General features: G+C 35.8%; 2 protein-coding genes across 4 annotated transcripts; one reads left to right on the forward strand and one right to left on the reverse strand.

Moving 5' to 3' along the window:
- Window positions 1-981: 981 nt before the first annotated feature.
- LOC113761782 (anaphase-promoting complex subunit 4) lies at window positions 982-17,770 on the forward strand. Of its 2 annotated transcripts, none has more exons than XM_027304913.1 (19): window positions 982-1,124; window positions 1,243-1,354; window positions 1,977-2,068; window positions 4,054-4,137; window positions 5,838-6,077; window positions 6,239-6,319; window positions 7,480-7,607; window positions 9,814-9,974; window positions 10,051-10,151; window positions 10,227-10,301; window positions 10,765-10,944; window positions 11,098-11,180; window positions 11,274-11,372; window positions 12,898-13,002; window positions 14,175-14,313; window positions 15,382-15,609; window positions 15,704-15,856; window positions 16,214-16,295; window positions 17,345-17,770. In XM_027304913.1, exons 1-19 carry the CDS (start codon window positions 1,053-1,055, stop codon window positions 17,437-17,439), a joined length of 2,310 nt encoding a protein of 769 aa, XP_027160714.1. In that variant the 5' UTR covers window positions 982-1,052; the 3' UTR covers window positions 17,440-17,770. The 2 variants fall into 2 exon arrangements, with proteins under 2 accessions (XP_027160714.1, XP_027160713.1); XM_027304912.1 differs by having other exon boundaries at window positions 11,098-11,176; window positions 11,261-11,372.
- Window positions 17,771-18,394: 624 nt separating this feature from the next.
- Window positions 18,395-24,470, reverse strand: LOC113761244 (calmodulin-binding protein 60 C-like). 2 transcript variants are annotated; one of them, XM_027304135.1, is made up of 8 exons: window positions 23,996-24,470; window positions 22,925-23,000; window positions 21,844-21,902; window positions 20,909-21,402; window positions 20,584-20,744; window positions 20,279-20,482; window positions 19,718-19,955; window positions 18,395-19,327 (listed from the first exon to the last, which is right to left on the reverse strand). In XM_027304135.1, exons 1-8 carry the CDS (start codon window positions 24,109-24,111, stop codon window positions 18,771-18,773), a joined length of 1,905 nt encoding a protein of 634 aa, XP_027159936.1. In that variant the 5' UTR covers window positions 24,112-24,470; the 3' UTR covers window positions 18,395-18,770. The 2 variants fall into 2 exon arrangements, with proteins under 2 accessions (XP_027159936.1, XP_027159937.1); XM_027304136.1 differs by having other exon boundaries at window positions 19,721-19,955; window positions 23,996-24,468.
- Between the last annotated feature and the right edge of the window lie 1,282 nt (window positions 24,471-25,752).

The following is a 25,752-nucleotide window of genomic DNA, read 5'->3' on the forward strand; positions in this document are numbered from 1 at the left end:
CACCTATATTCTAATCAATTAGCCACAGAAGAATGCATTTCTGACAATATTCTTCCATCCACGGAATTAAAGTGGAGGTAAGAATTAAACATTGGTTACATTTCTATGGTGGAAAAAGTTCACTTTTCTGCGCACAATAAGCAGAAGCAATGCAAATGTGGAGATGCATAAAGAAGTATATTGGACACTCGAAAAAACGAATTATGCATGGATGAAAAATATTATATATATTAAAATTATAATAAAAGTCCTTTTAAAAATTTATTCATTATTTAATGTTCAATACTTTATTTGGTATATTAAAATAATTAATTAAATATTCTATTATATTATAAGTAACTATATAACGTTAAGTCGATTGAATAATATGTAAGCAGTTATTGTTTCACGACCTGCTAAAGTCTAATGGAGCATAGTTTTTTTGTCCAATCGTACGTAAATTTTTCTTTTGGTTCAGCTTTTTTGCTTCACGGGAGCTGCCAGACATTTTTTGTTTTGTCCACAAGCCTGCCAAAAGGGGCAAATCTGAAGCAAAAAAGTGTGAAAAATTCACAAGAGCTACTTTGTCTGAATTGCATTGAAGCCTGCCGATTTTATTTTTTTAACAATTTGACTGGCTGCCGGGCAGAGAGTGCCCGGCAGCCAGCTTTTGCAGTCTTTGTCAGGTGCCGGGCTGTGTCAGCCCGGCACCCATGTGTCTTTCATAAAAAAAAAAAAAAATTTTTGTGTCAGGTGCCGGGCTGTGTGCCGGGCTGACACAGCCCGGCACCCATAGATATATACAGAACCCCTGTCAGACCCGTAAGTGTCTGAATATTTTTTTTTCCACCTATATTCTAATCAATTAGCCCTCAAATTGAGGGCACAAAATAGAATATCAGAGGCTTTGGGGACCAGGATGTGATATGCCAGAAGTGAAAGACTACCACACAGAGAATTCACAATTCTCAAAAGCCCGCCACCTCCATTTTCAGCCTTCTCTCGGGTTGAAGTTGGGGAGTCTTGGGACCCCAAAAGACCAAAAGCCTTGGCATTTTGGACAACACAACCCAATGGAAACAGATGAAGCTCAGGGAATTACAGTACCCTTCCAGCTACAATTCGACAAACCCATTGCTTCTCAGGTCCACTTTCTTTCACTACACTTCACTATAAACCCACGGACACTTGCAAGTTTATTCCATTTTTTCCCCTACTTATTGTTCTGAGAAAAGATTGTATTTTTATCGAGCTTTTGTATAGATTAAAATTGCTGAATGGAACCCAGAAAAAGATTTGCTAGCCATGGTCACAGAGGACTCAAAACTCCTCCTCCATCGTTTTAATTGGCAGAGACTTTGGACCATTTCCCCCGGTATACATTTAAATCCCCACTTTTTATCTATTGATTTATTTATATCTTTTGCTTTTAACATTTTCATCTATCCACTTTCACTCTCCTTTTATGTACTAAGTTGGGGCCTAAAAGATTATGCGCGAATAAATTTCGCCAAAGTTGTTGTTGGAATTTCCCAGTTATGGATTTTTTAAATGCACTGTTAGTTCAAGTTATAAACTTAAAATTAAGCGAGTTAGCGTCAGTTTAAATTTTCGAACTTTAGGCTTTTCAAGGTGGATCAGTTGACTAATTGTATGACGAACTACATTACTTTGGGCCGTTAGACTGATTTAATGTTCATTTCTTGGAAATGAATGATAAGTGTTCGATAGAATGTCTGGTAGTAGCCTGCTTTTACTTGTCCCTTTTTGCTTGAGATGTTCAAGAAATTATGTCGTATCTAATAGTGTAATTGTTAGGTATAATGTGGTAAGGAATCTAACATTTTTCTTTCTGAAGCTTATATGAAAAGGAGCTGTTTTTGTTTTTGAGGAACCCCAACATTAGATGGGACAAATAATTTGGAATTTTGAGTTAAATATACTGATTATTATTTCAAAGCTTGTAGTGGAATAAGAACTTTCTTCATCTTATGTAGAGAGGTGCATCACATCCTTGTGTTGGCGTCCCGATGGTAAAGCAGTTGCAATTGGCTTTGAAGACGGAACAGTGTCATTGCATGATGTGGAGGTGAGTTAGTTTGAATTTTGACATTTTTTTTTTTGGGAAAGATCATCCAGTTGAAGATATCAATTGTGATTAGATTGCTTCCCGATGTAAAACCTTATCTACTAGGATTTATACCTACTTGACTGAACTTCATATAGTTTTGAAATCCTGGATCAGACGAGATATTAATTTTCTATGGTTTAATTTGTCCCAAAAGTATGAAACAAGCAGGACTTGGTTTGATTGAGGTAGAATCCCCTCCTTCAGATAACTAAGTCTATCAACTATCATGAATAGAAGAATTGTAAACATCATTCTTTTACTGTGGATTCAGAAATTACCCTGAGGCTAAAAGTGAAGGTTCCATAATAGACCACAAATTTATTACATCAATAAGTTGTTTGTAATTTTACCTGGTTATGAAAACACAATCATCTTCTACACTTGAAACTTTGTAGGTACATATTTTTGTAGATATAAGTCAAGCATTTTAAAATATATCAGACCTGGGCTGAACCAAATTTGTGGCTTTCCAAAAAGGGGTTATTAGGTTTTTTAACATCTCTTTAAGAAGCATTGCAAGAATTTACTTTTGGGGAGTCGTGGATGTTTCAATTAGTTTAGTATAGTACTCTAAGCTACAATTAGCAGATATCTCTCTTCTGTGTTAGAGGTAAGAGAAGGAATTCGGGCTCTTGTGACCGGAAGTGAGAGAACTTAATTCTTGTTAGGGTTCATGAGATTAGTCCATATTGGATTACAAATCCTGTTACTCGATATTTGCTTTGTTCTTGAACATGGAACCAATAATTATACTCAAAGATTTTGTTCCCTGTTATTGGGGTAAAATAATGCCATGCCTGAGCATTATTTGTCCTAAGATAGCTAGTGAGTTGGTAGATTTTGACATTGACTTATTTGTTCCAAAATGGGACATATATTTCTCTATTTAAATTTATTCTAAAACAACCCCCCTGAAATATGCAGAACCTTCATTTCTAGGAAATATGGTGAATTAGGTAATGCATATTCAATATTAAATACTTATTTGCAAATGAATAGGAATTTCAGTATGTGTAGTTGCATGATTTCAAATGCCAGGATAATCAAGTTCACCTAGTCTTATTCATGAATAGAATTATATGTAGATTTTCTAGAACAATCAAGTGGATGCCTTCTTACAGATGGTTCTTCCCACTGGTTACACCCTATACATGGCTCTAGCATAAGTTAGGACCATTTTATGTTATGTGTTGTTTACCTTCTGAAAGACAATTCAGTTTTTTCTTTTTTTTCCCCCCTCTCAAGTTTGAGGAATTATTAACACCATTTCATGTTGAAAAGAAAAAGCACGGAGTTGTTGAAACATTATGGTTGCGTTTGAATATGGAGAAAATGGGTCCTGGCAAAAGCCTATGGAAGCGAAATTTGATTATAGTGTAAATGGTCTGGAATCATCAGACCATAGCTGTCAAAGGCTTAGTTTATAGAATAATTATCCTTGTGATGAAAATTTATTGCCTTTACTGCTCTCTCTGACATTTTAGCATGCACATACGCTTTGCAAGTCTAATGTAATCTGTTGTAACTATCTTTCTCATGGACATCTCTTGCTTCTTGCTTGCTGTGTAAAGCATATTATTCTTCTTTTCTGTGGATATCATGTACTTAAGTTATCCATTTTGTATTTCTACACTAATACCGAATTGAATTTGATATTTTGGTGATTTATGTTTACACATGAGCCTTTTTCATATACATCTGTCCTATAATGATACAGCAGTTAGTTATCAGATTATGTTAACACTATTACCTTGTTTCACTCAATTGATTTGTTATTTGGAATAGGGTCGAATCTAGTCATCTCTACCCTGTTCTTAGAATTGTTTTGAATTTAGTCTTCTCTACCTGTTCTACATATCATGGTGTATGCTCTATCTTTAACTTTATCATGTTCTGTTCTTTATGCATGTCATTTTGCTTGGGATGCATGTTACTGGAACCAGAATGGAAAGTTGTTGCGGAGCATAAAACCACATACAGTCGCTGTCGTGTGCCTCAACTGGGAGGAGGATGGACAAACTATTGCAGTATGGTTTCTTTTTTGACCTTTTCTCTTTCTGTTTTCTTGTCAAGTTAATGGCATACTTTCATTGTATACTGAACGCAATTAACCCCAGGTCTATTCATATAATAGCCACTTTTAATGCTGATCACTTGGCATTCCATTCCAAAACGATTGTGTTATTCATTGTTGTTATTGACATGTTCTAAACTAATTAAACTTCACCTGTGTGTTAAAGAAAAACTTCTTTAAGGAAACTTGTTTCTTTATTGTGCAACGAGGTCTGGCCTACTTAAGATTTCTTTTATTTGCATGTTTTTCCAGAAACATTACAGCATCATCAGTGGTTAACACATACTGACATACTGAATCAGATGATTTTTTTTTTTTTTTTGGGGAGCTATAACTTCTCATGTAATAACAATACCTTTAGACCACAAGTCAAATCCTGTATGACTGCTGAGTACGGAGGGCTATCGATGCCGCACATGTAGGTGCAGAAAGAGAAGTTTACCCCTTTCCTTGAGCATCTGTATGACAATGATCCTGTTGACTCTCCTAAGTTGCATATTGTTGGAAAAAAATTGAATTGCTGATATATATACATTAGGTTATGAATGGATAGCTTACTGTCTTATAAAAGAAATAATCCTTCTTTAATGTTATTAGCACCAAAAAATAATTTTTGAGCAAAAACAACAGGAAAGCATTATAAGATGTATCTTCCAATAAAAGCTTAAAAAATTTGAGTCTTAGCTTTTCTTGAGCAAAACATTCTTCTGCTGCCGGGCTCCTAAATGAATTGCTAGGAACAGTGAGAATCTTTGTCACATGGTACTTTTTAACGAGATTAATTTCTCCAAAGAGTGATATGTTGTGATTCATCCTTTGTTGTTGCCAATTGGCAGACATTCTGTTGCCTGTTTTCCATGTTAAGACTGGTCGTGGACTAAGGATATGCGGCATCAAATCAATGATACGTGTTAGCATTATTCAATTTAATGTGTAGCTACTTCACTCTGGATGTTGATTTCATATTTCTTCATTTTTCTGCAAATTATTGACGACTAATGCAATTTACTAAAGCTTGTATTATATCATTGTCAATCTATTGAAGAGCAAGCTTATCTTCTATGGGTTCACCATTTTTATCTGATTCACCTGCACTTGAACTATGGTAGTTCAATGAAAAAAAGTGGTATAACTTCGATGAAGCTTACTGACTCAATGATATGGAATATACTTTAATTCTGGACTTGATGAAAACACTTGATGTTGTGTTTTACAAGTGGTACGTGACAATAGTGATGTTCATGTATAAAATATGGGTTTGTTAACTCAATGCTGTGACAGTATTTAACAAGCTATCTTTGCATCTCAAGTTATGTAGACATGCATTGTCAATCTATATTTTCTGAAAATTGCTAGGTTGAGCGTTCCTTTCTTTGAAGTCTTGTATGTATCTCATTTAGATTTTCATGTTATTGTATCAGTTGGCTTTTTAAGAATAAATTCCTACGTACTGTGTTTAAATGCTTTATAATTTATTCCCTTTGTTTTCGTTCTCGTCTGGCCTATTTTATTCACAAATATATTTGTCATTCATACTGTCTTGGCTCTACATGAGTCCACCTCTGTACCTTTTTTTATTCCTTCTTTCTTTAAGGGACTAATTTTGTTCTCATTCTTCTACAACTTTGTTATTCTCTTAATAACTGGTATTAGGATGGTAGCAATACCATTTCAACTTATGAGGACCGCACTTCCCGTTTCTTTCCTCCTCCCCCAAGAGCTCCTAGGATGCCTGGAGTAGTTCCTGGAGACAGTGGCTTCACGGATGATAGTGAGGATTCATTCCAGGATCTATCAAACATGTCGTGCCGACGTTTTAACATCTTATGCAGTGGGGACAAAGATGGAAACCTTTGTTTTAGTATTTTTGGCATATTCCCAATAGGAAAGATTGTGAGTTTATTCATCCGATGACTGATATTATATATATATATATATATATGTAGTGAATACACTAGAAATGTTTCATCTATTTATTTATTCGGACAAGTTATTTTTAAGAAACTTACATTTTTTTTGTTTTTTATATGTTTTTACTCGATATTACACCCAAGAACATCCATTGCTTCAGTCTTTGCAGTCAAATTCAGCACAGCCAAGTTAATTGTTGTCTGCAGAATGCTTCTATTCATAAGGTAGGATTACTTTGTCATTTAGCATCTTCTTTGTTGCATTCTTATAGATGTATGCATTTCATAGTGGTTCTTGATATAGTTATGTGCATCAAAGCATGGTATTTGATTTACCTGAATTATTCATCCATATTTTGCCAATTCAAGTTTGAAATTCTTGTACAGTCGTCCAAAAGCAGAACTTTAAGAGGGCTCTTGAAATAGTGCATATACAACTCAGGAACTAACAAGATTTTTGTGGTAGCAAAAGTGCGCGAAGTGTCCCATGATGTCTTCTTTCCTTTCCTATATTGGGACTTTATTCATTTGGTGCATATTGCATGAAAGATGTTAGAACATGATTAACAAACCACAGTTGTCTAGTCCAATATGTGAAAGACTAGTTCTTTTATTTATCACCTCCCTTTTCTGGTGTCTCAAGATTAACATGGGTGACAATTGCTTCTTAGGAATATAGATCTTGTAATTTTTTCATAGCTTTATACATTCTTTGAAAGTATTTCATAAAGGAATTCATATCCTAAATAACAGTAGGTGCTTTTATGGAATCTTTCACAAGTGAAAGAACAAAAAGGTAAAGGGAGAAATAGAAGGGCTGTTGTGACAATTGCATCCTTGTTGTAAGACAAGGAAATGGAGCCTTATCTCTGGTCTATTCCGTACAGTGGTTGCCCTCCTTATATCTAGAGAAAAAGTAAATCTCATTTGCAAGGGAAGCAATTCCACATTTTCTTGTGAAACTAATACATTAGATTAATGGCCAGCTGCAAGAATATATGATTGGGAATCTATGCAGCTCCCTGAGTGTTTGCCATGGAATGCACAGAGTTATAAAGAAATAACAAAGTGAAGTTGGTGAATCACTGCACTTCATTAGGTCGTATAATGTTGAAAAGATTGGTGACTTCTGGATTCTGCTAGATTCTTTACTTTTGTTTCATTAGGTGTCATTTAGTGAATAATAGTAATTAGTGGGAATCTGATGGGTATGTTAATTGATCAAAATTGAGAAGTTTTTAGTTTTCCATTCACTTGGGAAAAATCACTGAGCTCATGTTATAAAAACTTTGAATGCTTTTCTCTTTTATAAATTGACATTGTAGCTTTTTCTACTAAACTGCTCTGCTGGAGCATTCTGACATTGTTTATGGGACTGTTGTTAGGTGGGGTTCTCGAAAGATCTTTGTGATTTGATAGTCATGTGCTCTGGGGAACTTGTTGAAGTTGGGGTTGAATCAAGTCAACTTGGTTTTCACTGCTTAGTTCTTGATACTTCAATATTTTGGAAAAGGTAACTCTATCTAAATGCAATCCTGGAATATTTAGGGGCTCCCATGTCTTTCATTTTCCTTTCCTGCTCAATTTGCTTTTGCCTTGGTATGGACACCCACCAAGTGATAACTATTAATCTCAGAGACACCCTAGCATTAATAAGAAGGGAATGAAAATGCCTTCGCTTTTGTTATTTTTCTTGCATAACGTCCAAAACATGATCTTTTATAACAGGATTTGGATTACACCATTCACCTCCTACATCTCTCTCTCTCTCTCTCTCTCTCCGATCCATCTTTACTAGTTTGGCGGTTTTTTAGAAATCTGCCAAAACAGTCTACCACATTTGGAACATAGCCTGGAAAATTAGAAATCTCTTGCTGACAAGGAAACGGCACAAAAGTGAAATCTTACTTTTTATTCTTCTCTGAATTAGGATAATCAAGTTCTGGCTTTGTTCTTAGAATTGGTACCCTTATTTAATTGATCATGATGATTAATTTTCAAACTTAAATTATACAATTCTACTCTGAAGGAAACACAGTTTGTGATATTCTGCTTGATCTAATAAGTTTTAATCACTGCTTCATTTGTTGAAGCCATTATATATATGGGGCCTGTGCCCTTCTCTGCAGTATTGCTGGTATTGTTTCTTCCTGATTTGGGTCTAGGTAGAGCTGGCAAAATGGACAATTGGTTAGTTAATGGTTTTACTTGAATTATGGATGAAATTAATCCAATCCAATTACAACCAATTAGAAAATGGATCCAAATGGATAAAATAAAACCATCATCCATCCAATTCTGCATTTAATTCTCCTACAACTAAATTATTCATTTTTCTCCAGCCATACCCATTTAGATATCTTTAGTTTTTCTCAGTCATGTGCTCCATGTCATTTCCACATGCAGCTTCTGTTTAAGTCCCGAGTCAAGTTAGGATCCAGTTACTCAAACGTGGCTGAGTGTGATCCTCTCCCCATTTGTGAACCAAGTCACCTACAAACTTGAGCCTCTATTTTGTTTATTTAGCTCTTTGCTTCCTCTTTCACCGAGTCAAACTCAACTCAACTCACCACTTTCTCTTGCCACTTGCAGGTTGTCACCATTATGCCTCTCTCTTCTTTCTGTTTTGCATGTTTGGCTATGATTTAATTTCTGATTCACCCCTTTGAGAGATCTTCTTGTACTTGTATTGCGGCATATGGACCTGACTGAATCCAAACACTTTTTCAAGTGGGTCATAAACCCGACTCAATTCAAGTTAACTTTGCATTTCCCCAAGTGATTACACTCAAGTTTTGCAACTTACAAGCTTCGAATAGCCTCAACTCCACACTTATCATCCTCAACAACGCTAATATCGTATCCAAGTTGACTTAAAAACTTGCCCTGATTAATTCCTCAATTGGACTTCAAAACCATCACAAACGCAAAATTCAGATAAAAAAGCTTAGCAAAGTCATGTACACGGTTTTAGTGGCCAAAAGAGCAGCAGCGGAGACTCTCCCATAGGTGGAATTAGAATTTCAAAGATTCGGGTTTCCAAATGGGTTGAATGGCTAAAATTTAAGCACTATATTTTGTGGTTATTACATGTTTGAGTGTGTGATTGTGTGTGTAGTGTGTGTGGGTTAGTTATCATTTGAGTGTGAATGTGTGTGCCAGCATGGCTGTATAGCAAGACTTTTGTGCTCATATTGGGTTTGTTTTTTGGATTATTGGTTTTACATGGATGACATGGATAATCCATTTAAATCCACAAGCTTAGGTGGATTTAAATGGTTATCCATTTAAAACCATCAAAAATTTCTTACTCATCCAAATCCATTAAAGCTAGGATTAATTGGATGGATAATTGGATATGGATCCAAATTGCCACTTCTAGGCCTAGAATGTTGTCAACTTGCATAGAGTGACAAATGCAGAAAGATTAAAATTTGCAGAACTTTTGCATACTCCAAATACATAATTCATGTGCCATACTTTGCGCAGTTAGATACTTATTTTATTGTGAAATGGCTGTTTTGTTCACAACCAAGAACCTACAATATTTCCACCACCAGTGTATCATCTTCTTTCAAGTTTGTGGGCAGCCCTCCTGTCATCAATTGCAGCTGTTGAATTTGGAAGTCAAAGATCTCTTGTTCTTTTGACTACTTGCTAGTTGAACAACTTTAGGTTGACTCTCATTTTAGTTTCATTTCACTTGCCATGTAAATTAGGAAATATGAACTCCATCAGGTGGCTCAACAAGCTTCCAACATTGAGGATCTAACGCAAGTCATCCGCACATCACTATCAGTCATGTTGAAGCAGTGGAATGATGCCATGCATACATTCCATGAGAAATTTAACTCTATATCTTCCCTGATTGCCGATCACGGTAACTATTTAATGAACTCAATGGTTTTCAGTTCTCATTCTTAGACACTTACTGTAATGCAACTATTCGAATATAGGACTGGACTCGACCCCTCAAGAGGAGTTTCTAAGCCTTTTAGGTGGTGCTAGGACAAGTCCACCCCTTCATCAATTTTTAGTCAATGCTCTTGGAGAAGTGGTATGTCTCGTTTGAGAAAATGTTAACACAAGGCTTGTGATTCAAAGTTATTGCTAAGTGTTTTTTAGTTTGCAGGGTCTCAAGCGGATGGTGAAAGTGGTTTGTGGTGCTGGAAAGGATCTTCAGCTGATTGTTCTTGATCATCTACAGGTGCACTTCATGCATTTTATGTTTGCCTAAGTAGAAACTATCAACTTAATTTTGAGTTGGCTACCAATAATTGGTTGTGGAGTTTTTATTTTTTAAGCGCTTTATTCTGATTATTCTTCTAAAGTTTCTAAGAATAGTTCTTCCTCGAAATGCATGTAACCATGAGGCCAACACCTAAAGAATAGTTTTTTTGACTTATTGATGCAGCAATATCTACATGTTTCTTTTTTTTTCTTTTGACTTTTTTAAAGTTACTCATTTGACTGCTGAAGCTAACTTGCATAAAGTGGGAAAGCAAAAATCCACATTTGGCAAATAGTTTGTTAGTCTTTATCATTGTAGATATATAACTTCCCTTGATATTTATTTAGCCTTGTTTTGGTTTAAAGTGTGCTCCATAGATTATTGTATTTTTGCAAAAGGTTTTAAAAATAAATTAAAGGTCTATGGCCATATTCTCCAGCCGGCTGCAGAAATTATAGGCTTTAGAATGGGAGAGCTTAGAGGCCTTTCAAGATGGCGTGCACGGTATCAAAGTATTGGTTTAGAAGAGAAATTGATTGAGAATGCTGCAGAAAAAGCTGGCATGTTCCTCGTACAAGTTGAACGATTTATGAAAATCCTATCTTCTGTGGTGCAGCAGGTATGTTGCGGTTAATTGCTGTTTCCGTCTTCTCACTATAGATCTTAACTTTGTCATGTGCAATAAGCGTTCTACCCTTTAAAAATGTACTTGTTGATGCCACTTTTCTGCCTTCTCAACCATGCACTCGTTGCAGCTAACTTTTTCTTTCAGTTTTCTAATTTCTTCAGCTGGCTGCTGAAATCATTTAAGATTCTTATGTCAGAACCCAGTGATCAGCTTCTACCCTTCAGTAGGTTTGGGTTTTATATGATCTACAAATTGACTGATCTTCCATTCTACATTGGTTTGAAGTTTTTCTTCTTCTTATATTTAGTTGCTTTTGACAGTGAACTCATCATCATATTCTTGAAATTTTTATACGATCAAGATCCCATAAGGCAACTACTGGAGTTATCTGATGTTGAAAACCCTATTGAAGTTGACTTGTAAGTGTACTTTCAGGACATGATATTCTTGTATGTTATAATATGTGACTTCCAATTTCTAGAGTCAGGTGCTTTGGTTTTTTAGTTTATGTTCTTTTCTATGACTTCCTCACATGAAATCCACACTTCAATAAATGTAGTTATTGTTGTTTTTCTCCATTTTTTCTGGTGTTTTGAAGGTTGAGTAGAAATCCGAACTCTTATGTGTCCAAGCTGTAACATGATACAGAACATTGGTGGTTAATATGAAAGTATTAGAAGAGATTGGTAGTTATGGTATACCCAGGTTTGGGTATCATGTTCTGCAGTATTTACTTGGTTCATTAACATGGTTAATGAATCAGTTGGGTCATTCATCTGCTGATAAGTCATTTCAATCGGAGCCTTAGGAGTAATAGACAAAAGTTTGGGGATTTCCTTTGCAGAAACTGTCCCCAATTTTTCTGGTCAGTATTAATTGATATATAGTTAGTGATCCACCTCAGTTTGCTGATGAAGTTGGAATTCTGTAATTCTACCTTTACCTATTAATCATAGAGAAGAAGAGACTCACACCTCTGCTTCTTCCCCTGAGTAGGACATAGGAATGAGGTAGGGTGACCAGTAATTTGCCCTGTTAAATGATTGCTGCAAACCAGACCCAAACTAAAATTTTCTTTTGTTCTCAATTATATATAGCATTGTGCACCTGTTTGGCAGACAGGTTATACTCCCTCCATCCCAATTGAATGTCATGCCTTTAAGTCTGCTCAAATGTAATGTCACCTCTTCTGATGTAGGAGCTTTGAAGCATATATTGTTTCTTCCCTTTTTATACTTTAAACACAATAAGGCAGTTGCACCACGTGTTCCGTCCTAACCCTTAGATTTGAATTAATTGATTCAGTAGGTCTTACCTATTTCCAATTTTCTCTTTAATTTACTACATGGATTCCTTAGAACCTGTACACTTCCCATTAAGACAATCATTTTGGTACAAGTAGAGATCTGCTTTAGTTGCATGCTGATATATATATATATGTCAGTAATGTGTAGGGATCTCTGAACTAGGAGAAAAAGGAGGACACGGCCCCTCAACCTCGATAATCAGTTAAGTTTTAAATTTAGTGTCCATATAAAAATTACACCATTGACATGATGTTTCCGGGGTAATATCCCTACACCCCTTCCTCACACTTCATATAAGAACTTTGCCATTTTTCTTTGAAATGCTAAATATTTGGGAATATATGGAAGTGTCTTAGGAAGATTGTTGAAACTGACCAAGCTTCTGGTTCCCCATTAATTTGTGAGGGAAGAAAACACTTCCAGTTTCTTTACTCCATAAATTTTGTCTATATAAAGCTGCAACTTTGTTGATAGTCCTGAATTTTTGTTCTTTTTTATCCTAGATTAATTGATTGGTGGTACTCCCTCTCCCCCTCTTTTGAGTGTACTTGTTAATTCTTTGATAAGTGCATCTTGTTTACTTTATATGCTGTCATCTTATTATATATCAGCTAAGTTCATCATTTTGGTTCTACAGGGAAACAATGCAAAGAATCAAAGAATTGGCACATTTTGGAGGATTTTCAGATTCTGAATACTTGAAAAGAACATTAGCAGAAGAATTTCGACAGATGGTGTGCTGGTAGATATTTTTTCCTTGCTTTGTCATTCTTTTGTACTACTATTGATATTGTATTAGAATCTTGGCATGTCCTGTTGCAATAACTGATAAAAATGTGTAGATTTTTTATTTCCTTGTTTGAAAGTTTACTTGTTCCCCTCATCAGGCATCCATGAGGATGACATATACAATAACTAGGCTTGGTTGAACTCATCTGTATTTATGTATGGAAGAGGTAATCAGAATTCCTCTTATTAAAGGTGTCATTAGTACAGTAGAATGGTCAATACACATACCAAGTGGGTTTTCTTGGAGCTAGCGTACCATCCTAATCTCGTCTTCAATGGTAGGGGGCCAAAAAGAGGAAAAACACAAAACATTGTTGTATGTTCAATTTCTGAAATGGTGTTTCATGTATTGTAATGCATTCAGCAGGGAAGTTTTCTGTGTAAAACAGATAACAATGACCATGTTCACATGAAATGTCTACTGCCATATTGAATACACTTTGGCAAGGACTGCATAATCCCTATTTGTTTGGACTTACCTACTTCAAAATGCCCTCCCCTGTCCCGCCAAAATAAATAAATTAAAGATCTCTTCTATTTATTCTTATCATCGTAGTTGAACTTTTGGGATTTCAATCTGTATTTAACAAATAGCAAGTTTGATAAGTGGACTCGTTTATAGAATCTTCTTTTATTTCAGGCTCTAGGTCATTGTTGGCTATCATTCTTTGTTTATTTATTATTTTTCAATTATGGTCTGATAATCATCTCTATTTCCTCGACAAAATAATCTGTTGATTAACAAGTATATTTGATTTGACTTTAAATATATTTTTCTTGGGAATATTTCATCCTCTTGATTGCAGCACATCTCCTGATTAATGAGATTACATAACTAGCCCAGAGCCAGCACAAGACATTCATATTGGCCACTTCACAGTTCACAGGGATTTTTTTTTTTTTTTTGCTAGAGTAATTCACTACCATTTCCATTTATATTCCAGGGTTATGCCTTATTTTTTTAAACAAGAATTTGTTGATACCATATCGCAGGCACAATGTTGTCATGTGCTCCATCTATTTAGAGCAATGTAGTTGCCCATTTAAGTGCACTTTTCTTACATAGGATCTAAAGAATTTTGTTTTATTTGCAATTAACTTAATTATGTGGCTTCACAATTGCAGTTTCAATGAAGCATTTGATGTGCCTTTTGCTACAATGTCCAAAAAGATCCTATGTAAGGATTTGTTTCCACTTTTTCCTTTGGAGTCTTTTCCAAAGGAGGTCTCCTCTAATATTGCTGCATCGGTATCATATTACCAGGTATTCATCATTAAGTGTGTGCTGCTTTGTTCCCAACCTTGGGAAAAGGTCCTATGAAATACTGTTTCATCCCACTCACAAAAAAACAGTACAAAAGGATGGATCAGAAATAATAAGTACTTGAGGAAGGTATGCCTAATGAAAAGAACTACGTGGCCTCCTTTTGTGCTGTAAAAATGTTTACTCAGTCAATGAACATAATATGCTAGACCCGGATTTGGAAAATTATCGCAATTCAAACTGGCTGTTGTTTACTTGTGCGAACCAAGCATAGGTTGAGTAGTTACTTTTGCGAATAATCAGATCTTTGAAAGTTATTAAATTGGCTTGGGCAGTTAGTTAAAATGAGCATACTATCTAATTTGGAGTAAAAAATTCAACATTGTCCCGATACAAAGTGGCTGCTTTTTACTTTTACAAATTCCAAGAGGTTGAATTGGTACTTATGCAAATAGTAGTCAGATCCTTGAAACTTATTCCACTGGCTTGTACAGTTAGTTAAAGTGAGCATATAGTCTATTTTGATATATTGAATTCAAGATTAAACCTTTGAAGCATTTTATTTGAGGACAAATAATTTGATAAAGTATGCTAATCAATCACAAACTTGATTCACTTCACCTGGCAATGCGCTTGACTTTATGACATGGAGAAGTTAAAAGGTTATATGTACACAATATTCAGAAGCTTGAATAGAAATTTTTAAATCAATGTGACGTAAAGAGGAACTTTGGTTTATTCAGGGGGCAAAAGAGAGAGAGAAAAGGACATAAAATTTTGCAAATTCTAATCCTGATTGATGGAAGCAGATATTGGTTAAGGATGCAGTACACTTGGACAGAATAGGTGTAATTGGTGCTTGTGATTGATAGGAAATCTGATCAAAATAATGTGAAAAATCTCAACGACAGAAAAGTTTCACGTATGTTGATCAAGTAACATATAAATCTGTATCTATGTGTCGACATATATATTGCTACCAGTAAATGTAAGGGAACATTTGCTGATTCTTCTTGATTTCTTTCTATGTCTCATGCCGAAGTTGATTCTTTTTCTTCCACTTTCTAGGGTGCTTCAGATGCTGGCTCTAATCATGATACTTGTGGTCAGAGGATGACTGGTTACATGTTGTTCAAGATACCTGATGAATCTTTTTCAGATATTTCAAACTGCATTGGCATAGCAAGGGGGCTTATTCATGATTTTGGCAATTCAACAAAGGGTCAACTCCCATTAGAAGCTGCACTTGTTTCTGTTCCTAATGGCTATACCTGTGTAGATCTTTCTCTATATAAAGTAAGTATCTGAAGTTCAAAATATTCATGGTTTCATTTTACCGGTCCTACTATTCCATCGAGCTTCTCTTATGTGATATTTTTAATCTGAGCAGGAAGGTCAGCTTGTTCTTTTGCTAAATGAAACAGTTACAACTTGCGAGAGCTCTGGGAATGCTTACCTGATGATCATTCAAGCATGTGACCTTCCATTTGTGCCTCTTTCAAGATCCACAAGTTTGAACTCTTGGAGACTTGATCAACTTACGGTACATATCTGGCTATCTTTCGTGCATAAGTTAAGCATTTGGCATAGATTAGTTGAGACTCTTCAAGGTCGTAGCCTGATTAGAGTCATTTAGTTCTTTCCAAATGGGTTCTCTGTTTTTGAGTAGCATTCTATTGCTAGGAGCAGCACAAAATACAGCAACAATTTGATAATATGGACTTTTGACAAGTGTATTGATTCATCACTCTCTACTACCTTTTCACCTGTAGAATTTTAAAACCCAATCTTTCGCCAATTAAATGTAAATTTAGAACCTCAGAGTGGTGGTGTTCTCAAGACCACCGTCCCCTTTCTCTTGATCACATGCAGTGTGTTTGATTTGTAGCTTTTCTTCTAGGATTCTATTGTGAACTTACAGTTGGATAATGAAAGGGTTCGAGATATTCCTCACTGTGTGATTGCTCCACTGGCAGTTAGTGGTGAGTCTTCTCATTTGTATCTGGTATGGTTGTTGGTTTTTCTGTGTACTTTGTATCCTGTTATGAAGTGATTGTAGATCCACAGAATCACCTAATGCATCTTCAATAGACCAGCTAGGTCAATTAATTTTAAATGAAGCGAGGTTTTAGATCTCATTATTTTTGAACTGCATTCGTATGCTTGCCCTTGCCTTTGCCTCCTGCTTCAGAGTGCAAATTTTGAAGGCACGTATGGTTAGTTGGTCATTGAAGACAATACTTAGGGGTGTTTGGTAAATGGGTATGAGGGGCAGGAATGGGTATCAGCGATGTCATACAAGCGTGGAAGCAGTATATATGTTATCGTACTGGGATACATAAAATGTTGTAGAAATAGACAACCAAGTGCATTTATGAGTTTGCAGTAATTAGACAGTTATTCAGCAGCTTTTTCTCTGGGTTTATTTTATATGCTATTACATGTGCATGAAAAGAAAAACAATATTCAAGGGCATGTCTAGAATTATTGACATAATTATTAGCAAAATTTTACAAGCTATATCAGTAAATTTTGTATTACGTTGTATTTAATATATGTCACAAATCATTTCTAACTATTGGATAAAACATTATAGCACACAGTACGAAAAAGGATACCAAATTTGTTTTTGTTTCATTCTGTAATATTATTTTGCATTATTGGTTTCTTGTGTTTGTTTCCATTAATGGGTCAACCACATTCAATATTGAGCTGAATGATTATCTTGTGCATTGTTTAACTGTGACTTCTTGCGTTTTGGATATCAATCAAAACAAAATGCTGACGTTTAGCTCATATAATAGTTAATTGTTTCTTAGATTATTTGACCCAAAAAAAAAAAGTTCACTGAATCGTTGATTAAGGGAGTCTTATCGTCACTATTTAGATTTGTGAATAGACAATAGTACATTTATAAAGCCACGAGCTGTCTACGTGAAACTAACTCGTCTATTGCAGTTAGTAGCAGGATAGATTATTGTGCTGTTGAGAAACACTCTGGATTTGACATATTTATATCTTGATTATTCAGCTTCAAGAGGTGTTGCTTGTGTCTTTGCTGCAAGAAAGCGTGCACTGGTTTACATTCTAGAGGAAGATGAAGATGAAGTGTCAGATTCAGAATGAGCAACTTTATTCTACCATCCATCTTAAATTTCTTCAATCTGTACATTTGAATTTTACTCTCCTGTTTTGTTGCCAGTGGGTTCTTTCCAGGAATCAGAGTATCTTTCAAGTCTGTAAGAGGCATTTAATGGAGATATGCGGTGGTTTTATTTCTTGAGCAACATTCGTAGAACTGCAGTTTACATGTATCCATTGAAGAATTCAAGGGTGAGGTGGTTTAATAGTGTCATACAATGTGCGTTTGTCTGTACATGAGTTTACATGATGCATCTTAATCTGGAGTAGAATGCACGATATTTCCATATGCACAGATACCAAGTTTTTCCATGCGAGGACATTTCTTATGGTAATGATTCTTCATGAACTATTATCCTAAGTAATCCAGCTAGCCAGTCACCTCTGGTAGAGAGCTGAAGTATACGAATCTTGTGCCAAGTTGGTAAAGAGTATTGCTGCTTTTCCCCCCTCCCATGCCCAAAGAATCTATTCTATCTTCTAGGCCTCTGCATGATTTCATATGATGATGTGCGCATGATTACAACCCAGACTACAAGGCTGTGAATTTCGGTTACACCTGTAAATCTTCTTGAAGACTAACTCTATAAACCATCCCCTAGAGAGGGGAAAAAAGGGCCCTCAAAATTATTGCCGTTTGGATTACTCTGCTTTGTTGGCTTAAGTATGGTTTCTCTCTATTTTCACGGGCGCTTAATCTTAACAATTTATGATATTTCCATGATTTGAAGTCTGAATTGGAACAAAAGTCAGATTTCTTACTGTTGCAGAACTTGAGATTCGTGATGCCATGAAGAAAGTTGGAATCAACTTAATTTCAATTCTAAAGAGAGCCACTTGATGCGCAAGCCTTATTTAGTACTTCCATTCATAAAGTTACAAAAAATAATGTGTGTGTGTGGATGGTAAATTATTTGGAATAATTTTTTGAAAAAAAAAATACTATAACACTTTCTAATGTGATATATATCAGAGATAAAAGGATAGCTGAAAAATGTTTAAAAAAAACACACAACACTAGCATTTAAAAATAGGGAAACTTTGCCTGCTTCTACAGTGTTAGGCCAAGGAGGAGAAAACTCGCATCCTTCCAAAGAGGTTAACGTGCCAGTAAAATTTGGAATAGCTTCAGCTCAGGACAATGCACCATGGTGCTCTACAGGCAGCAACTGTACATTTAGATGGGCTTCCCTGAATCCAGAAGAAGTGCAGCTGCTATAGAACCGTTAACCAGACTCAACTGTAAGGCAGCTGCTAAACTCATGATAAAGAAGCCTCGGTGCCAAAATCAACCGGTTTCATTTGGAAAGGAGACCCTATGACTCTTCCAATTCAACAATTTGTGCTCTTCTCTCAGCAGCTTTCTTCCTGATGAAAATGCCCCATCTCAGGGCTGCTTTGAGTTTTAGCCATCCAACAACAGCTTTACCTGATGGACGTGTTCGATCCTCATCAAAAGCGTAGCCTGAAGATGTACCAGCCATGTATCCCAGTGGGTATTGGTAGTTATTTTCTGTCCCATTTACAGGAGTGTGACCATAACCTCCCATGTTGAAGATGCGAAGTAGATTCTGCATGTCTTCATTTTCAAGCATCTCATGACTCCTTAAGCGGATGTCTTCCTCACTGAAAACATCATCAAATCCCCTGTAATTGGAAAGATTGGATGGGCCAGGTGCATGGAAGCTTGACATGGAAGACTGTAGTGGTCCAAGGGCCAGCAAATTTGTATTTATTGGAGAGTGAACTTGTGATGATGTAGTAATCATCTGGTTATGCAGAGGTAATGAAGTGCCATGGATATGAATAGTTGGATTGAGGTTCATGCTCTGAGATTGCATTTGAAATCTACTGCCGCCATTCTCATCGTACCCTAATGAAAGAGTCAGCAATCAAGCATCAGTGACAGGTAAATTAAAGCAACACAATTTAAAATGGTTCCAATGAAACTAAAGATATCCAAAAGGAGGGTGAACAATACATCACAGTAACTGATCTAACAAGCATAAATAAAATAAAGGAATTTGATACATCACATTTCTAGATACCTGATTCTTAGTGGCTTGCCTTTTGTGTTAGTAATTTAATTGCCCATCTCATTTTGTGCTTGTTAACATGCCATGTTCAAAATGAACTTATCCTCTATTGAAATGTCCACTCTTTACCCAATTTTATGTATGTTTGAAAATTTAAACACATTTATTTTGTGATCCACAAACAGAAACCAAAATCATAACAAGATAAAGAAAACAACATTATATACCACCTATGGTCTGTACTGGACTGATTGAAGGCTGCTCTGAAGGAATCGAGGGTGGAAGACTTGGTAGATTGACTTGATAATCAAAAGAATTTGAATCGTTTTGTGATCCAGTAGCAATATCACTCTGAGGAGCACTTGAACTTTTATTTTCAGCGAAGCTAAGGAGAGCTTTGCCATCATACTCAATAACATGCATCCAGTTTTCATACGCCTTCTTCACCAAGGTATCAACATAAAGCTGCAAAAATTGGAAAAATTGGGGTTCAAAATGGTCTGATTCTTCCAAAAAAGTTCTAACATCTATGTATATCAGCAGGCATTGAACAAGAAGAGGGTCAGCAGTGGCATGCAAGTGTGATGATGTTCAACCATTTACCAAGACTGGTCGCCTACAAGATTTATTAGCAAGAGACATAGATACATGTCCAGACCAATAATGTTGCATGTAACGCCATTAGCATTAAACAACACATCTGCCCTTGACAGGTAATGAACAGTGACAATACCAGAATATGCATGGTACAGAATCTTGCTAGGCAAAAGGACTGCAAAAACACAAACCTTCTGACTGTCAGAGAGAGTGTCAGCTGGATGGTATTGGTCACCAGCAATCAAACCAGTCAATTCATAGATATTGTTAAACACCACTCCAACATGTCTGAGATCATCTGGATAGTAAATATAGTGATTCCCACTCAGAACACAAGTCTTCGCATGCTCCACCAGAACGTCCCACATTTTATTTGACATTCCACTTCCCAGTATCTGAGACAATCAAAGTGAATGCTATGTGAGTATACCACTTCAAGTAGAGAAAAAGAACCCGAAAAAAAAAAAAAAAAAAAACAGTTTTCTGTGATTCTTACATTTCGAAGCCTCTGCGAATCTCTTACTACAAGTCGTAGGAAGTCTTCTACCGTGTATATTGCAGCTTTATTTAGCCTCTTGTGGAATGATCCATCTTTTCCAATCTTCTCTAATCTCCAAACTTCATCGTGCAATGCGGGTGGATAATGTTTCTTGTACACTGCAAACCAAAGTGGTCACATATTTGGTACAAATACCAATACAAAACAGCAGCTTACAGATACACATGCTGAAAATATTTTACTTCTATATTTTTATCTTGTACACATGCTGACAGTCATAAACAAAGTAGCAGCACAAAAGCTTGAAATGATGTAAACTTACATTCTCCTCTATGATCCTTGACGGTGAATGCATCTGTTTTGGCTTCACGGACACGAATGGCCTCACAGCAACCCGAAGCAACCTTCAAACCTAATCTAAATTTTCTGCTCCTAATCCAGCTAGAGTTGTCTGTGAATGTCAAGTCCCCTAGTGTCCCTACACCATCCTTCAAAGTCACTTGCAAGTCCCCAGTTAGAAGTGGCCTCTTTCCTTCACGCTCTTTCACTACGTGGGAATCAAATTCTTCTTGAGTCCATCCATCATCATCTTCATTGTTGAAATCACCCTCAAGAACAACAATGTCCAATTTTGCTGAGGACTCTGGACCAGAAGTTACAACATGGCCACTAACAGCATCAACCAATACTATGTGAATTGCAGCGCCTTGCTCCCCTTCTACTTTCCCTCCTGTAAATAGAGGTAGGGACAACTTTGTTCTGAACTGCAGCTGTAGGTTTCTTCCGTCAGGCCCTTCTATTCTTTTTGGAGATGTCCTGAAAATTTATGAGAGTTTAATGCCACAGAGGATATAATATGACCAAGGTTGCACTCCCCTTCAAGCAGCATAAACTCAAGTATAAATGATCATCCAGCAACATGATAGTAGGAAGTTACAGAACAAAATTCTTGAGTGAGGCTTCTAAATTGAACACAACGAACATAACAAGAAAGTGATGTTCATTTCAATTAGCATGCATTTGATTAAATAAAAAAAGTTTCTTTTGAAAGAGATAAATAAATAAAAATAAACCAAATACAAAATTCAGTATCAGGGTACAGACATATAATCTATCCAAGAGGTATTCAAGCCCTGTACATTTCAGAAGTAACTTTGCTCTTTTTAAAGAAATCTGCAGGGTCCATAGGATACCACCAAAAGAAATGAGACGGCTTGAAAAACAATTATTCCAAGTAATTAACATTTAAGTTCATACCTTCCATTAATTTTAGCGGGGCCCAACTTCGCCAAAGCTCGCTCCACTTCTTCACTAACCTGGTCAGTTGAAGAAATATTCATAGACACATTAGACATGATAATGCCAGATATACTTATAAAGAGAAATCCACAAATTCATTATGCATGCTTTAGTTGTGTCACTCATTCCAAGAATTAGCAAAGGCAGGAGACATTTTCTTACATAATGGAAGACATTAACTGAAGAAACACAATTTTAAGCACAATTTTAAGCACATAATGACAACAGTAATGCTATTCAGAGATATTGCCTATTTCACAAATATAACCTCTTACTTCCCGGTATTAACAGCAAGAAGTGAAAAGTCAAGAAATTGGAAAAGGCCCAGTACAATAACTGTTCGGAAACCAAACCATTCAAGGATTGAAGAGAATACTAAAGTAGGCTGTTAAAGGTCATGTTGGAATAAATGCATGACATTCATCTGAAATTCTCTAAGCACAAGCAAACCATATCTCATCAGAGACAATATTCTCCATGATGCATGAAAACTAGGATCTCCATGGTTTCAGGAATTATAGACTGTTTTACATACTGATATACAGAGAGGAAGGTATATAGAACTAGGAAGAAAGAAAGGAGTTCACATACAGAACTTTTTTAGCAAAAGAAAGTATTGCATTATGTCAATAGGGAAAAACTAAATTATGAGACATCCTCTTTGTGTCAATGACTTCTTAAGTGGAGCATCCAGAGGCACTGTCCTATAGGTTGTCCTTAGTCAGATAAAAGGACATCAAGTCAAAAACAAAGACAGATGCATGCAAAATAAGTCTTCATTAATTATTTTCTCTCATCTCTTGAGAACTATCAATCATAATTCTTCAATTTTGTGATGGATAAACTATTACTAGACACAGGCAAAAAAAAAAATTTGCAAAGCAAACTACACGTGGAAAACGTGAGACCCTGATCAATTCAACAAATTAATTTCTAGGACTTGCTTCAGCCGTTTATATGGGAAATAAAGCTGGTATGTCAATAATCAAATCTTTTCTGAATTGGAGTATACAAGGAAAAAAAGGCATAATTATCTTACAACTCTTCGAAGAATGGGCTCTAGCGATGAGCAAAGTTTCTGCAGACTGTCCACCTTTAGAGCTTCAACAATAACACTGCATAAACCATTTGTAGTTTTCCCTCATAAAGCAGTTTATAAACCAGGAATGCTTTGCAAGGTTGAGATAAAGGCTTAAACTTTCGGCAGTTAAAATTCTCAACTTCTCTGACATTTATTCAGTGATAAAGACAGATAAGTATACTGCAGGATTTCTTTCCCAGTGTGTCAATTCATACTTGAAAGAGGGTTAATTTACAAGAGCAGGCAAAAGTGTACAAAAAGGAATATGGCAGGCAGCATACTAGAGTTTGTCAACCTTGGAAGTATTGGAGCAGTCTGGCCTACTCTAAAATATATGATGGGAAGTTACTTATAAATTTCTTTTGAAAGAACCACCGTGATGGCAAATGATCATATCAATGACAAACTGACGACCAACATGAAGCTCAAAGATGCAATGAGATGTGAAATAAGTGATGAAGGTCATGAAAGCAGATAAATAGACTATTGGCGTGGGAGGGAAGGTGGTCACAGAAAAAGAAGAAAAACAAGTCCATTATTGTCAAACTATCTGGGAGAAACCAAAACCCCATCGATATTTGTCCCTTATACCGAAATCCAAATCCACAAACCTTCCAACTCCAACAACAACCCCCCCGCCCCCCCCCAAAAAAAAAAACCAACACAATGAAAGAGCACAATATTTATGAATTATTGCCTACCAAGCACGAAAAAATCATTCCCTTCATCCTACAAGCCTCGACCTTTTTAAGAAATTAATCGTAAATTTAAAAAATGGAGAAGACCGGATTCATATGAAAACTCGAGAATATCTTGGAAGAACATATAGTTGGTGTATATCTGGATGGCATAACACTTGGCAAGATCAAACAGCCCTTTTCCAACCAAAACCAGCAGCTCCTTTACCCCAGACAGGAAAAAAAGAACAAAAAAAGGCTACAAACTTAATCCAAAGATAACTAATTGAACTAGAATGCAGAAAAAAAAATAGAAGCGACCAAAGAGAAAAGAAACTCTGGGGGAATTTACCTGGCAAGAGCGGGCCTTTTTCTTTCAGGCTGACCATCATCACTACTTGTGGATTGATCCAAACTGCGTTTTTCTCTTGCCATGCTATTTGATTTCTGAAAAATCCGAGCTTGCATTTTGAACCTTTGGTTACTTCAGATGCCCAAGAAAATCAACAACTCAATCTTTTCTTTCTCTATCTGCAAAGCTCGGAGACTCGAGATCTGATCTGAAATAATTAATGTCAAATACCAGCAGAGGAGTACTTGAATTAGTAATTAATTAATGGATGGTGGTAGTTATTTAAACTAGCCACTCCAAGCTCCAACTGGTAGAAGTATTTTGGATATCAGCTTCGGTAAAAGTCTACATTCTCAACGGGAAAAGCTGTGAGTTGGAGAATCTTATAAAAAAAAGGAAGGGGAAAAGAGAGAATTAGGAAACAAGATGGAAAGCGGGAAAATTGAAAGTTCTGAGAAATGTTACAGAGGCGTCAATGAAACTTCAAGGAAAGATCAGGGAATTTTCTTTGATTTGGAGCTGATGGGCCCTCTCAGCACTCTGCTAAAAAAGTACGCTAGGAAGGGCACAAGACTTTGGCTTTATCCAATCCTACAACTTTACGAGTACTACGCTACTACTTTTTTCCGAAACGGAAGAAACTCACACACACACACACACACACTTAGATTAAAAACACTCGGAAGTTACGCCCATTAGAAACACGCTACTACTTTATATTAGTACCACGCTACTGCCGTCTATGTTTATCATGAGGGAGTTCTACGGTCCTTCAGGTACAATATGGATGATTGGTCCTTCAGTTAACCAGAAGTTACCGGCTTTTGGTATTACCGTGGGTTTAAGGTTAGAATTATTCTTGTTCAAATTTGACAAAAAGGTACAATATGGATGAGGTGGAGTTTAAATTTACAATTAAATATAGAAGAAGAGTTATTAACTCTTATATTTATATTTTAAGAATTTAAATTACCAAATGATATAGCAAGATGTGTACTATACCAAAGAGGGAATGTAGCGTTTTCTCTATTTAGATTGTAATTTTTTAGAGTTTTTGTGAAAAATGTACCGTAACGATTTGATATATATGAGATAAAAAATAATTAAAAAATATATTTATAAAAAACATAGAAATTTTTTGTTGAAAAATCCCTTTCTAAACAAGGTAAGTTTCTAACATACCCTATTTTTTTTACATAAGAATTGGTTGGAGCTCTTTGACACGGTTTTAAACCACATAGTTTGACTATCAAGTATTGTACGTGTCAAAGCTGCCCTATAACTTATCCTATCATAAATGTATGTCTCTTGTGTTATGGTAGTATAATTCATGGGTACTGCTGGTTTGATTGCCAGATATTATTAGATTGATTTGCATAGAAATAAGACCTATGAGCACAAATGATTTCCAATTAAGGATTATAAAATTAAATACTATATTACTTTTGATGATTGGTGAGTCATCAACTAACTTATCTTATAATAGAATTGCATTAAATGATAATATAACTCATTGTATTTAAAAACAAAAAAATGTTTAACTTCTGCATGATACATATAAATGATGAGTTTAACACGTACTTGCATCACAAAATAATTTTTTTTTATGTGGAGGAGAGTTGGGTTAGATGATAAGAAGGAAGGGATTATAAGTATGAGAACCTATACATTTATAAATAAAAAAAAAAGTTCAAAAAATATAATTTGTTTTATGTTTATGAAAAGAAGCACGTTCTCTTTACTAAATAGTTCATATG

Source organism: Coffea eugenioides, chromosome 2 (genome assembly GCF_003713205.1).
Source record: "Coffea eugenioides isolate CCC68of chromosome 2, Ceug_1.0, whole genome shotgun sequence".
NCBI lineage: Eukaryota > Viridiplantae > Streptophyta > Magnoliopsida > Gentianales > Rubiaceae > Coffea > Coffea eugenioides.

Coding starts and splice junctions, on each gene's coding strand:
- LOC113761244 (XM_027304135.1), bottom strand. CDS start 24,111: ATGCAAGCTCGGATTTTTCAGAAATCAAATAGCATGGCAAGAGAAAAA. Junction 21,903..22,924: donor AGCCCATTCTTCGAAGAGTT/GTAAGATAATTA, acceptor TCAACTGACCAG/GTTAGTGAAGAAGTGGAGCG. Junction 21,403..21,843: donor CCCGCTAAAATTAATGGAAG/GTATGAACTTAA, acceptor ATAAATTTTCAG/GACATCTCCAAAAAGAATAG.
- LOC113761782 (XM_027304912.1), top strand. CDS start 1,053: ATGGAAACAGATGAAGCTCAGGGAATTACAGTACCCTTCCAGCTACAA. Junction 1,125..1,242: donor ACAAACCCATTGCTTCTCAG/GTCCACTTTCTT, acceptor GCTTTTGTATAG/ATTAAAATTGCTGAATGGAA. Junction 15,610..15,703: donor TAGATCTTTCTCTATATAAA/GTAAGTATCTGA, acceptor TAATCTGAGCAG/GAAGGTCAGCTTGTTCTTTT.